This window comes from Esox lucius, chromosome 20 (assembly GCF_011004845.1).
Source record: "Esox lucius isolate fEsoLuc1 chromosome 20, fEsoLuc1.pri, whole genome shotgun sequence".
Taxonomy (NCBI): domain Eukaryota; kingdom Metazoa; phylum Chordata; class Actinopteri; order Esociformes; family Esocidae; genus Esox; species Esox lucius.
Genome location: NC_047588.1, coordinates 31,346,487 through 31,361,713, shown reverse-complemented (window position 1 = coordinate 31,361,713; position 15,227 = coordinate 31,346,487). Strand labels below are relative to the sequence as shown.

Genomic DNA, 15,227 nt, shown 5'->3' with positions numbered 1-15,227 from the left:
GTGGCTCCGTAAGAGGCATCTCAAGGTCCCGGAGTGGCCTAGCCAGTCTCCAGACCTGAACCCAATAGAAAATCTTTGGAGGGAGCTGAAAGTCCATATTGCCCAGCGACAGCCCAGAGACCTGAAGGATCTGGAGAAGGTCTTTATAGAGGAGTGGGCCAAAATCCCTGCTGCAGTGTGTGCAAACCTGGTCAAGAACTACAGGAAATGTTTGATCTCTGTAATTGCAAACAAAGGTTTCTGTACAAAATATTAAGTTCTGCTTTTCTCATGTATCAAATACTTACGTCATACAATAAAATGCAAATTAAATACTTAAAAATCATACAATGTGATTTTCTGGTTTTTTATCACTCACTGTACCTATGATAAAAATGACAGACTTCTACATGCTTTGTAAGTAGGAAAACCTGCAAAATTGGCAGTGTATCAAATACTTCCCCACTGTACACAATGTACACAATGTACAGAATTCTTGTCTAACCTTGTAGTCATGGCAGATAATATTCAAATGTTTGGCGATTTCAATATTCATATGGAAAATTCCAATGACCCTCTTCAAAAAGCCTTTCAAGACATAATTTACTCAATGAATTTTATCCAACATGTCTCAGGTTCAAAACACTGCCACAATCCTACCTTAGATATAGTCCTGTTACGAGAAATAGATCTTGTAGATCTAAAAATTGTGGAAATAAGCCTCTTCTAAAAAATCTAATCTGGATCCTGACATATTAATCACTTATAGGCCAATATCGAAACCTCCCGTTCCTCTCAAAAATCTTCGAAAAATGTGTTTCCCAACAACAGAATGCCTTCCTGAAGACAAATAACATTTATGAAATGCTCCAGTCCATTTCAGACCCCATCATAGCACTGAGACTGCACTCGTGAAGTTAACAAATGACCTTCTAATGGCCTCAGACAAAGGTCCCGCATCTGTCCTGTTGCTTCTTGATCTTAGTGCTGCTTTTGACACTATTGACACTCCCTTCTCTTAGAGAGACTGGAAACCCATATTGGGCTACGTGGACATGTTCTAGCCTGGTTTAAATCTTATTTATCTGAAAGATATCAGTTCGTATGTGTGGATGGTATATCCTATGACAAATCAAAGGTATGTTTTGGTGTTCCTCAAGGCTCGGTTCTGAGCCAATTATTGTTCTCACTATATATGCTGCCTCTAGGTGATGTAATCTGGAATCACAATGTCAATTTTCACTGTTATGCTGATGACATAATTATATATTTCAATGAAGCATGGAGAAGCCCCAAAATTAGCTACTTTGGAAGCATGCATTTCAGATATTAGGAAGTGGATGACAGAGAACTTCTTGCTCTTAAACTCAAGAAAAACAGAAAAGCTTGTTTTAGGACCCAAGAAACAAAGAGCTTTGTTGGCAGATATCACTGTGAACCTCGACGGCTGCATGGTTGTATCCCAAAAAACTGTAAGAAACCTCAGCGTTACCCTTGAACCTGACCTCTCCTTTGATGAACATATAAACTATGTCTCAAGAGTTGCTTATTTTCATCTTCGAAACATTGCAAAAATCTGAAACATTCTTTCAAAAACTGATGCAGAAAAACTAATCCATGCTTTTTTACTTCTAGATTAGATTACTGCAATGTTCTTCTTTCCGGTTACACTGACAAATCAATAAATAAACTTTAGTGCTGAACACTGCTGCTAGAATCCTAACTAGAACAAAAAAATGTGAACACATTACTCTTTACACTGACTGCCTGTTAGGGTTGATTTTAAGGTTTTATTGTTAACCTATAAATCAATACATGGACTTGCTCCTACTTACCTTGCTGAAATGATCCAGCCATACATACCTGCACGTAACCTTAGATCCCTAGATGCAGGCCTTTTAATTGTACCTAGATTTTCTAAACAAAGAGCCGAAGGCAGGGCTTTCTCTCACAGAGCTCCACTACTATGGAATGATCTGCCAATTAAGGTTAGAAATGCAAACTCAGTGCAAACTTTTAAGTGTCTACTAAAGACTCATCTCTACAGCATGGTCTATGATTAAGTGTAGTCTGGCCCAGGGGCGTGAAGGTGACCAGAAAGGCTTGATACTGTCCACCCTTGCTGTCTTGCCAGGTGGGCTCTCATCGCCACAGGGATGCCCTCCCTCCAATGCCATTTAGGGGAGGAGTCACTAGCTTGTTGTTGTCTCTCTGTTGTGCACTTGTTCAATTGGGCTGTACTCTACTGGCAATACTCAGCCCTCATTCAGGGTGGTTGCGGTAGTGGGTGTCCCTTTGGTTGATGCTTGGCAATGTGGGTGGATTGAATTCCTGCCTGTTGGGCCCTGTCCGGGGCCTCCACCAGATAGGGCCACAGTGTCACCGGACCTCCTTATCTCAGCCAGAAGGTCTTCTGCTGCTATATTATTGTTCTGGGGGAGTAGGGTCAGTTCTCCTTCTCCACTATAAATCCTAGATATAAGGAATGCATTTAAAAAAAAATCCCTGTCTCCTGCCGTTTTAAACTTAGGAGGACATGAGGTCCTGGCCCACACCTGAGGAGTACCTGGCTTGAAAGACCCGTTGCTGTCCCAGTCCAATGTCCTCCTGGTTGTGTTGCAGATCAAGACGATACCTGATGATTTCAGCTGCCACTGTGCTGACACCTCCCCTGTGTTCTCCCTGTCCATCTGGTCTTTCTTCCAACCTGGACTAACTTAAAATAGACTCTGGACACAGCCCACACGCATTTATTAATTACAATTTGTACTCTTAATATGTTCACCCGGCACAGCCAGAAGGGTTTCTTCCTAAATTTGGGCCTTCTTAGGGAGTTTTTCCTAGCCACCGAAATTCAACACTACTGTTGTTTGCTCCTTGGGGTTTAAGGCCGGGTGTTTTGTAAAAGCACTTTGTGACAACTGCTGATGTAAAAAGGGGCTTTATAAATACATTTGATTGATTGATAGTATGTGCATAGTAAATGTCCATTATACAAACGTCCAACTCTCTATCACTCTCTGTCTCTATCCCCAGAGAGGTTGGTGTCTCCCCTTCCTGTTCAATGATTCATTGAGCTGGGCTTTGATGCAATCTGTACGAGAGTTATCTCTGAAATTGCTCGGTGCTCCATCACTTGCCAGCTCACACACACCAACCAACCTGAAATATTCTGTTCTGAGCACTGGGATTTTTGACAGCGAGCCTGCGCACACCCATATACACCCACCCATATACACCCACCCATATACACCCACCCATATACACCCACCCATACACAGTATCTTATCTGTAGTCGAGAAAGATGTGAGACCGTGTGTATCCTCTGAGGTATATTTTTAGGTTTTCCCTCATCACTCAGTTTTCCAGTTAGATCTCTGGACAATGTCAAAACACTTACACAACCAAATTAGCTAAAAGAAACATGGTTAAGGCTCAATTCAAACCATAGCGTTGAAGAACTACACCACAGTGGGTTCAAAATGTTTAGACAATGTTGCTGTGTCACTTTATTCACTTTAAATGCAGCATACATGTAAATATGCTTTACATTTTAATCACCCTAAAGTGCCCAACTTGTGCACTATAGGTTGAATCAAGCGGTAATTCATGTATAATGACCCAGACTTCAGACTAATACAGTATGCAGCTGACACCCTACAAATTGAGTGGCACTTGGCAGTATCTAGTAAGAGCAGCTCTGGAAAGTTGAAGGATGAAAGGGAGAAGGTGAAAAAGTAGAAAAGGCCAAAGTCTTTAGAAAATCATTGATGGTTCTGAACACTTTTGAACGCCAGGTGTAAATATCAAATTGTAACCATCTTTGTATTATTTAAAGTCACCAACTTAAATAACAGAAAACCCAACTCCGTTAACTCTCCCAGCATCAACTACTCCGACCAAGTCATTAAGAATGAGTTGCAGAAATTGCCATGAAATATGCTAGTACATTTCACATTTACATTTTAGACATTTAACAGACAATCTCATCCAATGAAACAAGGTTAAGGATCTGGAGAAGGTCTGTATGGAGGAGTGGGCCAAAATCCCTGCTGCAGTGTGTGCAAACCAGGTCAAAAACTACAGGAAACGTATGATCTCTGTAATTGCAAACAAAGGTTTCTGTACCAAATATTAAGTTCTGCTTTTCTGATGTATCAAATACTTATGTCATGCAATAAAATGCAAATTAATTACTTAAAAATCTTACAATGTGATTTTCTGGATTTTTGTTTTGGGAAAAAATTACAGACTTCTACATGCTTTGTAAGTGGGAAAATTTGCAAAATCGCCAGTCTATCAAATACTTGTACTCCCCACTGTACATGTTGTTAAGATCTACATGATTCTAGTTACTGTTCACCCTTAGCTTTTGAAGACCGTCAAAGTGATCTCCAGTAAGCATAGATCTTTTTATTAAATCTTATAAATACAGATGGTTGTTTGCTCATAATTTGCATCATGCATTTCTCCATTTAGACAGTAATTCACTTCCTTTCATTTCAAGGCTCAACAATGAAACATTACATTGTGATTCTCTGAACAGGAACAAGTGAGTGCTTTTCATGCGGATACAAAAAGAATATTATGAATATAGTCACACCACTTCATTCCATAAGGTTAGACAAACCTTCCTTAATGTGATTCAAAGCAAATTTGAAAAACAAAAACAATTTGATTACTGTCTGATGGCTAAATGTGAAAGTGCATTTTATTAGAGTAAATTGTATGTTTTAGGTTGCACAGTAGAAAGCAAACTCTGTGAGGAAAGGAAACTGTGTGAACTGTGTTCAATCACAAAAGCAAAGAGACAACAGACGGCAGAGAGGACACTGTTGCTGCAACCCCCCGAGGACCCACGCTACTGACGTAGTTGGAAGCCCCTTTTGGGTCTGGCTTATTTAGCTCATGTGAAAGTCTATGAATGTGCCAACAATGTGTGATGTAAAAAGATTTTCTTGTTACAGGCCGAAATTGATCATTGATAATACAGCTCCGGAAAAAATGAAGAGACCACTGCACCTTTTTCTTTCCTTTCCAAAAATGTTGAAAAGGAAAGTATTGAGTGAGGAACAGAAGCGTTCAATTTGCAGTGGTCTCTTAAATTTAACCCTTCTGTTCCTCTCTCAAAACCCTAATTTTCTACTTTTTTGGAAAGGAAAGAAAAAGGTTCAGTGGTCTCTTCATTTGTTCCGGAGCGGTATAGCTAACAATGGAAAGGATATAGAATTTCTATAGAAAATTTCTCTATCAACATCAGTAAATGTAAAGGGAAAGGATTTATATGGTAAAGAAATACAGTTTTACTTCACACTTCAAGGCAAGAGTTAGTATTTAATTGTCCATAAAATTAATTTGAAATTATGTAGAAATAATAACTGACCTACAACCAGAAACATTCAGTCCAGTTTTTTACCTAACTGAACACTAGGCAATAAGAGAGCATTGGAAATTCCAAATACAAACAATAATTATTTTTTTTCACATTTTGACCGCAAGGAAATACCACATTGTTAAATAAATTTTGCCCCCGGGACCACATTCAGAATTATATAACACTGACTGTGGTTCTGGGGCCAAAATGAATTTGACACCCTGCTCTAGGAGAAAAATTACCTCAACCTTGCCTCAAAGAATCTGATGATCAAAATAAATCTACAATTCCAAAAGCTCAAAATCAATCATTTATAAACACAATGCATACTGATAGGATACTGATAGGAAAGTTAAGAGCAAATTGCTTTGCTTTGATTGGATTTCTCCATGCATCTCTATGCTTATTTGGACACTCACACACACACACACACACACACTCAATTCTCCATGCCCCCTATACTCTACTGTAACTCTAATCTAACTCTAACCTTAATCAAATCCTAATCATAACCTTCACCTAACCCCTACCTTAATTTCAATAATCTAACCTTTACTCCAAAACTTAACCTAGAGCAATTACCTAAACCTAAAAGTAACTCAAATTCTAACACTTACCCCAGTACTACTGTAAATCTGACCTCAAGCCTTTTTCCAGGTGGGAACTGGCTAAAAAACCTTGGCTGACTTGTCAGCTTTAGTGATTTTTGTGGTGACTTCTGGTCCCTACGTATTGTTAGACCTCAATCTCACTCGCACATGTTTTTTGTTACATATTTATGTTTTTCCCAGGCAACTATTACGTTAGGAGACCTTCATCCATACATCTCAGGTTTTGTGCAAATCTTACATTTGGTGGGAGAGAAGTTTTCATTCAAATATTGTTACTCTAGGGAAGGGACGTGTGTTTAAATAGTTTGTGGCACCACCATGAGGCTTGTTGACATGGCATTGTATGGCCTTTTTACCAACATGCCATCTTGCACCTTATGAGCCGTGCCATCTCATGGGCGTGTGCATTTTATTGTGGCCGTAGGGAATAATAACAACCAGTGGAAGGAAATACTATTTGATTTTATAATTTTGCTGTTGAACCCATAATTGTTCATTTTCATTTGTCATACATTTATGTAAAATTAATTACATTTCTCTCTGAGTTGCATCCTGTTCTCCATCTGTTCTTCCATGCTGTTTCAGCATGTCCCTTACCGCCCTTATAAAACTGCTTATTTTACACAATTTTCCCTAGCAGGGACATGCCAAAACAACATACAGTATGGGATCCCAACTCACACACACAATACGCCGTGGTTATATTTCTTCTGCGCCCAACACACACGGATTATGTGTTATACAAGTGTGTTGGCGTGATATAGCATACATATCTGACTCTCCCTGAGATACCCGCAATCACACCCATCGTTCATTCATGGGAGATTAACTCATTTAGTTTACACTGACTGGAGACACACCGGGGATGAGCGAGACACCAGGGGACTTAAGAAACCACTAAAAAGAAAGCCTTTATCTCTGGGACTTAACCCCCAACACACCAGACACATCTACTCTCTCCTTATCATTCCACCCCACATCTGTGTGTGTGTCCACATGTGTGTTAGCCAGACCCACAATGCAACAGGAGAGACTGAAATAGGGAGTTGGATGGATCGTACATAGTCACTGGAGAGGGATTAGTTTTCTGTATCTAATGTGTTTCTGATGTAATTATCCCTCTAATGGGCTCTAATGGGCTTTTCCCCTTCAAGCAGAACTCGGTGTGTACAATCGTTGTTTCTGAGACCAGTTTATGCCACGGTTAATGAAGATTATATGCATTGTAACGCATTCATGATACATCATCGTTCATACGTACACATTTTATATACCGCCATGCCTTTACCTTGTCATCAAGTTTCCTGGCACTGAAAGAGAGTTCCACGTAGTCATCATTTCCTGTCAGCTCTTCAGCGGTGACCTGCCAGTACGTAACACACCATGTTATTTTACCGGGAACATATGACATATATGCATGTTCATCCTGTGTTAAGTCAGCATGATTCTGGCAATGCCTTTTCAAAGGAAGAAAGCAAAAAATGATGGATGAAATGGTGAACTGGTTGGTCACTGAAGGCATTTTGAGAGGGAGAGAGAGAGAGAAAGTGAGAGGGAGGAATACTTACGAAGAAGGTAGAGAAGGAATGTCTACACGAGTACAGAGGGAAGGAAAGAAGGATCAGAAAGAGAGACCGCAGAGTGACAGAGGGCCTTACCATGATGAAGGACTTGCCCACTGTGTTGCCCTGTTTGAGCAGCGGTCTGGAGAGTTTTCTCTGGGACACAATCTGCTTGGAGAGAGATAAGACGTGAGACTCCACTGCCTTGATGCCGTACGTCAACACTACAGCAACTCAGGAGAATCGTGGAGGGTTTCTCTTTCAGCACAAATGTCTGAAGTAAGAGTATTATTATTATTTTTTGGTAGTCTGGTGGGTTTGGAGATGTTTTGAAGTAAACACATGCTGGAAAGAATGCGGTTATTGCACTATGCAATAACTTTGTTTATGAAGGTTCAACAATAAGGCCCTGCTGGAATGTCTAAATGGCAAAATTGTGCTGGTGCATCATTTTGAAAATAGTGTGAAGTTTAAAATGTAAAACTGCCGGGGGAAAAAAAACAAGCCAAATGGTTTTGCTGTTTTACGCCGCTCATTTGAATTGATATGCAGCCTACACCCCACTACCACAGTCTCCTTGTAGACACAACTGAAAACTTCAACAAAATCAACAGCTCATCGATGCAAAGAGCTCCCAAAAGTTAAAGGGAAGAGGGAGAGAGAAAATTATACTTTGAAACTTGGATCAAACTCAAACAAATATTGGAATTCACAGCACATTAAATGGGCTTCTAGTGGACTCCTTCCATATAGATGGAGATCGCGGCGCCTATCGACCATCTGGCAGGGTTAGTTGGGAAGAATTGTCTGCTCTTGGCATTACCACACGATAAGAGGCTCAGCAGGCTGAAACATTTCAGTTCCGCTGGCCACGCATCAACGGTTTCAGCCGACACATGCATGTAGCGAAACGCTTTTAATGATCATCTGAGATTGTTTAATTGCTGGCCTTATCGCTATTTGCACATGGCATAAAATTTCAGAGGCGAGTGACTATGCAAATGATACTCAGAAAGAGACCTCCACTGTGAGTGGAAACGGAGGACGTGTCAGACTTGAGTAAAGACACTGTCTGACTGAATGGACTATAGAGGCGAACTGCTACCTGCTTTCAACAAGCTGGTCTAAATTTAGCTCTGACTTACACAATAGTCTAACACAGGGTTTCCCAACTCCCAGGCCCTGTACTGTAAATGGGCCCTCAGGCCTTAAAATAAATATTTATGATATATGTGCGATAAGTATGTATGATAAATATGTATTAAAAGAAATATGTACCCCTAGTGTGCAGGATTGGGGGATAGTGTGTGAGCCTGTAGACACTATTCATTTATCTACAAGCAAACATTTAAAGATTTTGACAATACTGACGCATAAACAGTTTAACCAGGTCTCTGTGAGAAGCGAAATGCCACGCAACCCTCAAGGAGGTCCATCTTTGCACATTCACGTTCCTTTCAGTGTCAGTAAAAAGCCATGCGTAGGACGCCATGGATGGTGGCCCCACCTGTCCCAGGGTGCACTCCATAGCCCCAAGGAAGTCAGCCTCCTTGATGCCGTTATGGCTGCTGCTGATGTCATAGAGCTCATAGCGTAGCCGCTGCACCTCTTCAAAGTAGAAGTCCAGCGTGAAGACTTTGGAAAAGGTAGGGCTTATGGAGCTACGGATCACCTCTGTCCTGTCAACCTGAACAGAGAAAGGGAGAAAGAGGGAGGGAGGAAGAGGTGGTTAGACAGGGATATTGTAGGGACAGAGAGAGAGAGAGAGAGAGAGAGAGAGAGAGAGAGAGAGAGAGAGAGTGGGAAAGGAAGCACGAGAGACTGACAAGGTTGTGTTAAAAATGCTAATCACACAACTAGAGAGAATAAGAAAGAAATAGAACACCAACTCAACACTAAAGGACTTCGTTCCAAAACATGACATGTATGGACACAGTGTGAGAGAGCTATTCATTCATATTATAGCCTACTGTGCATGACATAAAAAGCCAGACATGATTCGGTTTGAAATATATTGAAGGGAAGGCACTTATATTTCAGAGAGACAAATAACTTTTAGAGCAAAACTATAAATCTACTACATAGCCACTTTTAAACCATAGCCACAGTAGAAAAATAATTACAGTTGGGTATTGAATGCCGTTAAATGTTGTGTGTTAAAAAGAGTCGATCCATATGTAATCAATTTGTTTCAATAATATTGGTCACATTTCCCATGGGAGATCAATGTAAGATGTGGGTGAGCAGGATATACAGCTATGGAAAAACTGAAGAGACCACTGCACCTTTTTCTTTCCTTTCCAAAAAAGATGAAAAGGAAAGTTTTGAGTGAGGAACAGAAGCATTCAATTTGCAGTGGTCTTTTAATTTTAACACTTCTGTTCCTCACTCAAAACCTTCCTTTTTGACTTTTTGGTAAAGGAAAGAAAAAGGTGCAGTGGTCTCTTCAGTTTTTCTGGAGCTGTATAGTATACAGTAATTACATTTTTCCTGATCATTTAAAGCCCCACGCCAGTAAAAAAAAAATCCACTTTGCCAACCTGAAATGATGGCCATCACCCTTGACCTTTTACAAAAGATTACAACACTTTTTTTTTGCTTTTAAAATTGTGCATCTTTTTAAATTGTTGCTGTATTTATTTTGTATTGCCGCTGGATGTGGCGCTGTTGTGTGTTTTATAGACATTTTTGTTTGTGATGCCAGTCTTGGCCAGGACACTCCTTAAAAACTGATTTGTAATCTCAGTGAGTCCTTCCTGGATAAATAAAGGTTAAATTAAAAAAACAAAAACATAAATTGGTTATTAACGTTTGTTTATTAACGATTGTTTTCTGAGAAAGTTCTTTAGAGCGTATGTTTAGTTTAAGGGATGGAATTCCTTGGGATGTTACCACTCACCAGCACGGCTCTGTTTAGTAATAATAATGAATATACAGTAAATTACCGTAGTATTGATTGGAAAATGAGGGTATATGATTGTGAATGCTGCTCCCCTCGTTATCGTTTCTCTGACCACTAATGCTACTAGAAACATTGTTTTGCATCCTCTGCGTCTGTGGGTGAGCATAGTTTGCTCATTCTGAAGCATTCTATTGGTCCTAAGAGTCCAATCCAGACGCACTGATGAATATAACGTGCAGAAACGATAACATAAAGAAACTCTTAATAGGCCGTTTGATTGTGTCGGTGTGTAAATATTGTCCCAAATATGAACATTTTCTACAATCTCAGTATCAATGGAATTATCAAATGGGACAAATGTCAGCAGCTGAGATACTGTGAAAAGGAAACATTGTTGATGGCTCACCACCCACGGGAGGGACCATAAGGGGCCGGTGCGAAGTGGATCGGGCGGCAGTCGAAGGCAGGGGCCTAGACAACCCGATCTCTGGACACGGAAACTAGCTCTAGGGACGTGGAATGTCACCTCGCTGGCGGGGAAGGAGCCTGAGTTAGTGCGTGAGGTTGAGAGGTTCCGATTAGAGGTAGTCGGGATCACCTCTACGCACGGCTTGGGCTCTGGAACCACACTCCTTGAGAGAGGATGGACTCTTCACCACTCTGGAGTTGCCCATGGTGAGAGGCGGCGGGCTGGTGTGGGTTTGCTTATAGCTCCCCAGCTCTGCCGCCATGTGTTGGAGTTTACCCCGGTGAACGAGAGGGTCGTTTCCCTGCGCCTACGGGTCGGGGATAGGTCTCTCACTGTTGTTTGTGCCTATGGGCCGAACGGCAGTGCAGAGTACCCGACCTTCTTGGAGTCTCTGGGGGGGGTGCTGGAAAGTGCTCCGACTGGGGACTCTATCGTTCTACTGGGGGACTTCAACGCCCACGTGGGCAACGACAGTGACACCTGGAGGGGCGTGATTGGGAGGAACGGCCCCCCTGATCTGAACCCGAGTGGTGTTCAGTTATTGGACTTCTGTGATAGTCACAGTTTGTCCATAACGAACACCATGTTCATGCATAAGGGTGTCCATCAGTGCACGTGGCACCAGGACACCCTAGGCCGCAGGTCGATGATCGACTTTGTTGTCGTCTCATCTGACCTGCGGCCGTATGTCTTGGACACTCGGGTGAAGAGAGGGGCGGAGCTGTCAACTGATCACCACCTGGTGGTGAGTTGGATCCGATGGCGGGGGAGGAAGCTGGACAGACTCGGCAGGCCCAAGCGTACTGTAAGGGTCTGCTGGGAACGTCTGGCCGAGTCTCCTGCCAGAGAGATCTTTAACTCCCACCTCCGGCAGAGCTTCGACTGGATCCCGAGGGAGGCTGGAGATATTGAGTCAGAGTGGACCATGTTCTCCACCGCCATTGTCGAAGCGGCCGCTCGGAGCTGTGGCCGTAAGGTCTCCGGTGCCTGTCGAGGCGGCAATCCCCGAACCCGGTGGTGGACACCGGAAGTAAGGGATGCCGTCAAGCTGAAGAAGGAGTCCTATCAGGCCTGGTTGGCTTGTGGGACTCCTGAGGCAGCTGACGGGTACCGGCAGGCCAAGCGGGCTGCAGCCCGGGTGGTTGCGGCGGCAAAAACTCGGGCCTGGGAGGAGTTCGGTGAGTCCATGGAGAAGGACTATCGGCTGGCCTCGAAGAGATTCTGGCAAACCATCCGGCGACTCAGGAGAGGGAAACAGTGCCCTACCAACGCTGTTTACAGTAGAGGTGGGCAGCTGTTGACCTCAACTGAGGATGTCGTCGGGCGGTGGAAGGAGTACTTCGAGGATCTCCTCAATCCCGCTGTCACGTCTTCCATTGAGGAAGCAGAGGATGAGGGCTCAGAGGTGGACTCGTCCATCACCCGGGCTGAAGTCACAGAGGTGGTCAAGAAACTCCTCGGTGGCAAGGCACCGGGGGTGGATGAGATCCGCCCTGAGTACCTCAAGTCTCTGGATGTTGTGGGGCTGTCTTGGTTGACACGCCTGTGCAACATCGCGTGGCGGTCGGGGACAGTGCCTCTGGGATGGCAGACCGGGGTGGTGGTCCCTCTTTTTAAGAAGGGGGACCGGAGGGTGTGTTCCAACTATAGGGGGATCACACTTCTCAGCCTCCCCGGGAAAGTCTATGCCAGGGTTCTGGAGAGGAGAATACGGCCGATAGTAGAACCTCGGATTCAGGAGGAACAGTGTGGTTTTCGTCCGGGCCGTGGAACACTGGACCAGCTCTATACCCTCTACGGGGTGTTGGAGGGTTCATGGGAGTTTGCCCAACCAATCCACATGTGTTTTGTGGATTTGGAGAAGGCATTCGACTGTGTCCCTCGCGGCATCTTGTGGAGGGTGCTTCGGGAATATGGGGTCCTGGGTCCTTTGCTAAGGGCTGTCAGGTCCCTGTACGACCGAAGCAGGAGCTTGGTCCGCATTGCCGGCAGTAAGTCAGACTTGTTCCCAGTGCATGTTGGACTCCGGCAGGGCTGCCCTTTGTCGCCGGTTCTGTTCGTAATTTTTATGGACAGAATTTCTAGGCGCAGCCAGGGGCCGGGGGGTGTCAGGTTTGGGGACCACACAATTTCATCTCTGCTCTTTGCGGATGATGTTGTCGTGTTGGCCCCTTCTAACCAGGACCTTCAGCATGCACTGGGACGGTTTGCAGCCGAGTGTGAAGCGGTGGGGATGAGAATCAGCACCTCCAAATCCGAGGCCATGGTCCTCAGTCGGAAAAGGGTGGCTTGCCCACTTCAGGTTGGTGGAGAATGCCTGCCTCAAGTGGAGGAGTTTAAGTATCTAGGGGTCTTGTTCACGAGTGAGGGAAGGATGGAACGGGAGATTGACAGACGGATCGGTGCAGCTTCTGCAGTAATGCAGTCGATGTATCGGTCTGTCGTGGTGAAGAAAGAGCTGAGCCGCAAGGCGAAGCTCTCGATTTACCAGTCAATCTACGTTCCTACTCTCACCTATGGTCATGAGCTTTGGGTCATGACCGAAAGGACAAGATCCCGGATACAGGCGGCCGAAATGAGCTTTCTCCGCAGGGTGGCTGGGCGATCCCTTAGAGATAGGGTGAGAAGCTCGGTCACCCGGGAGGAGCTCAAAGTAGAGCCGCTGCTCCTCCACATCGAGAGGGGTCAGCTGAGGTGGCTTGGGCATCTGTTTCGGATGCCTCCGGAACGCCTTCCTGGGAAGGTGTTCCGGTCCCGTCCCACCGGGAAGAGACCCCGGGGAAGACCTAGGACACGCTGGAGGGACTATGTCTCCCGGCTGGCCTGGGAACGCCTCGGTGTCCCCCCGGAAGAGCTAGAGGAAGTGTCTGGGGAGAGGGAGGTCTGGGCATCCCTGCTTAGACTGCTGCCCCCGCGACCCGGCCCCGGATAAGCGGAAGAAGATGGATGGATGGATGGATGTTATTTTCACTCCACATGGAGTGAAAATATTTATGGATGCATGTAACCTATGTGGCTTTGGGATGTGACTGGCCAGAAATACACTAATTTGAAAGCACACCCAATGTATGAGAATGTGCTAAAACGCAACAGAGCTGCTGTTCAAATAATTAAATAAAAACAGATTTTAAAATGTATTGTATATATCATTGTTACCTTTTTATTTTATTTAGCAGAATTGCTTCTGGAAGGATTTGATGGTCTGTTACTTTGATTGATGACCTGCTGGGATATTTGTCTTGGCAGTGCCTTATGGCTATTGAATAAGCAGTTTTATAAGGGCAGGTAGGGACATGCTAAAACAGCATGGAAGAACAGATGGAGAACAGGATGCAACTCAGAGAGAAATGTAATTAATTTTACATAAATGTATGACAAATGAAAATGAACAATTATGGGTTCAACAGCAAAATTGTAAAATCAAATAGTATTTTCTTCCACTGGTTGTTATTATTCCCTACGGCCACAATAAAATGCACACGCCCATGAGATGGCACGGCTCATAAGGTGCAAGATGGCATGTTGGTAAAAAGGCCATACAATGCCATGTCAACAAGCCTCATGGTGGTGCCACAAACTATTTAAACACACGTCCCTTCCCTAGAGTAACAATATTTTAATGAAAACTTCTCTCCCACCAAATGTAAGATTTGCACAAAACCTGAGATGTATGGATGAAGGTCTCCTAACATAATAGTTGCCTGACTAGGATGTCAGACCACATGGCATCTGAACATACTGACCAATGACCATTAACTTATATGTAGTCCGGCACATAAATGCATATATACCAGATAGCAATTTCATATTATAATGAAGCTCTGTACACAAGTTCCAAACAAGGTTGCTGCAATTTGATAGATTTGTTTGAGTTTTCATCCTCCCTACGGCCAGGATTTATGCATATTTAACCATGTGACTTCATTAGGAAAACTCTGACCCTTTTTGCAACAGTTGAATCACGTAATACCGTAACAGATCCAGTTTTGGACCAAGTTTTGCTTGTTTAGTTTACCAGATCCACTACACCCATCTGTTACTTGTAGTGACACCTCTGACCACCTCACTTCCTGGTTAGACAAGCAGTGTGTGGAAAAGCATAATGGCATGGCTTGGATGCTTAGGGAGAAGGCTTACCACAACATCTAACTCACCCAAATCTGTTCAGTTTTATATCATACAGCATCAATACTGTGTTCGTATTCTACTGTTTACTGTAAATTATTTTAACCTAAAACCTATTTCTCGCCTAACCGACATCACAGCTGAACAAAATGAAAATGAACAATAAGGAATGTGTACTAAAAATAATTTATTAACACGCAACAGA

At 43.4% G+C, this 15,227-nt stretch overlaps 1 protein-coding gene across 2 annotated transcripts in view; it reads right to left on the bottom strand.

Annotated features, from left to right (window-relative positions):
• cpne4a (copine IVa) overlaps nt 1-15,227 on the bottom strand; it is a 60,515-nt gene that overhangs the window by 23,141 nt on the left and 22,147 nt on the right. For both annotated transcript variants that reach the window (XM_013139215.4, XM_013139216.4), the window contains exons 3-5: nt 9,034-9,213; nt 7,623-7,694; nt 7,253-7,327 (exon numbers count right to left, since the gene is read on the bottom strand). In XM_013139215.4, coding sequence (XP_012994669.3) covers nt 7,253-7,327; nt 7,623-7,694; nt 9,034-9,213 — 327 coding nt within the window. The remainder of the gene's footprint in view (nt 1-7,252; nt 7,328-7,622; nt 7,695-9,033; nt 9,214-15,227) is intronic.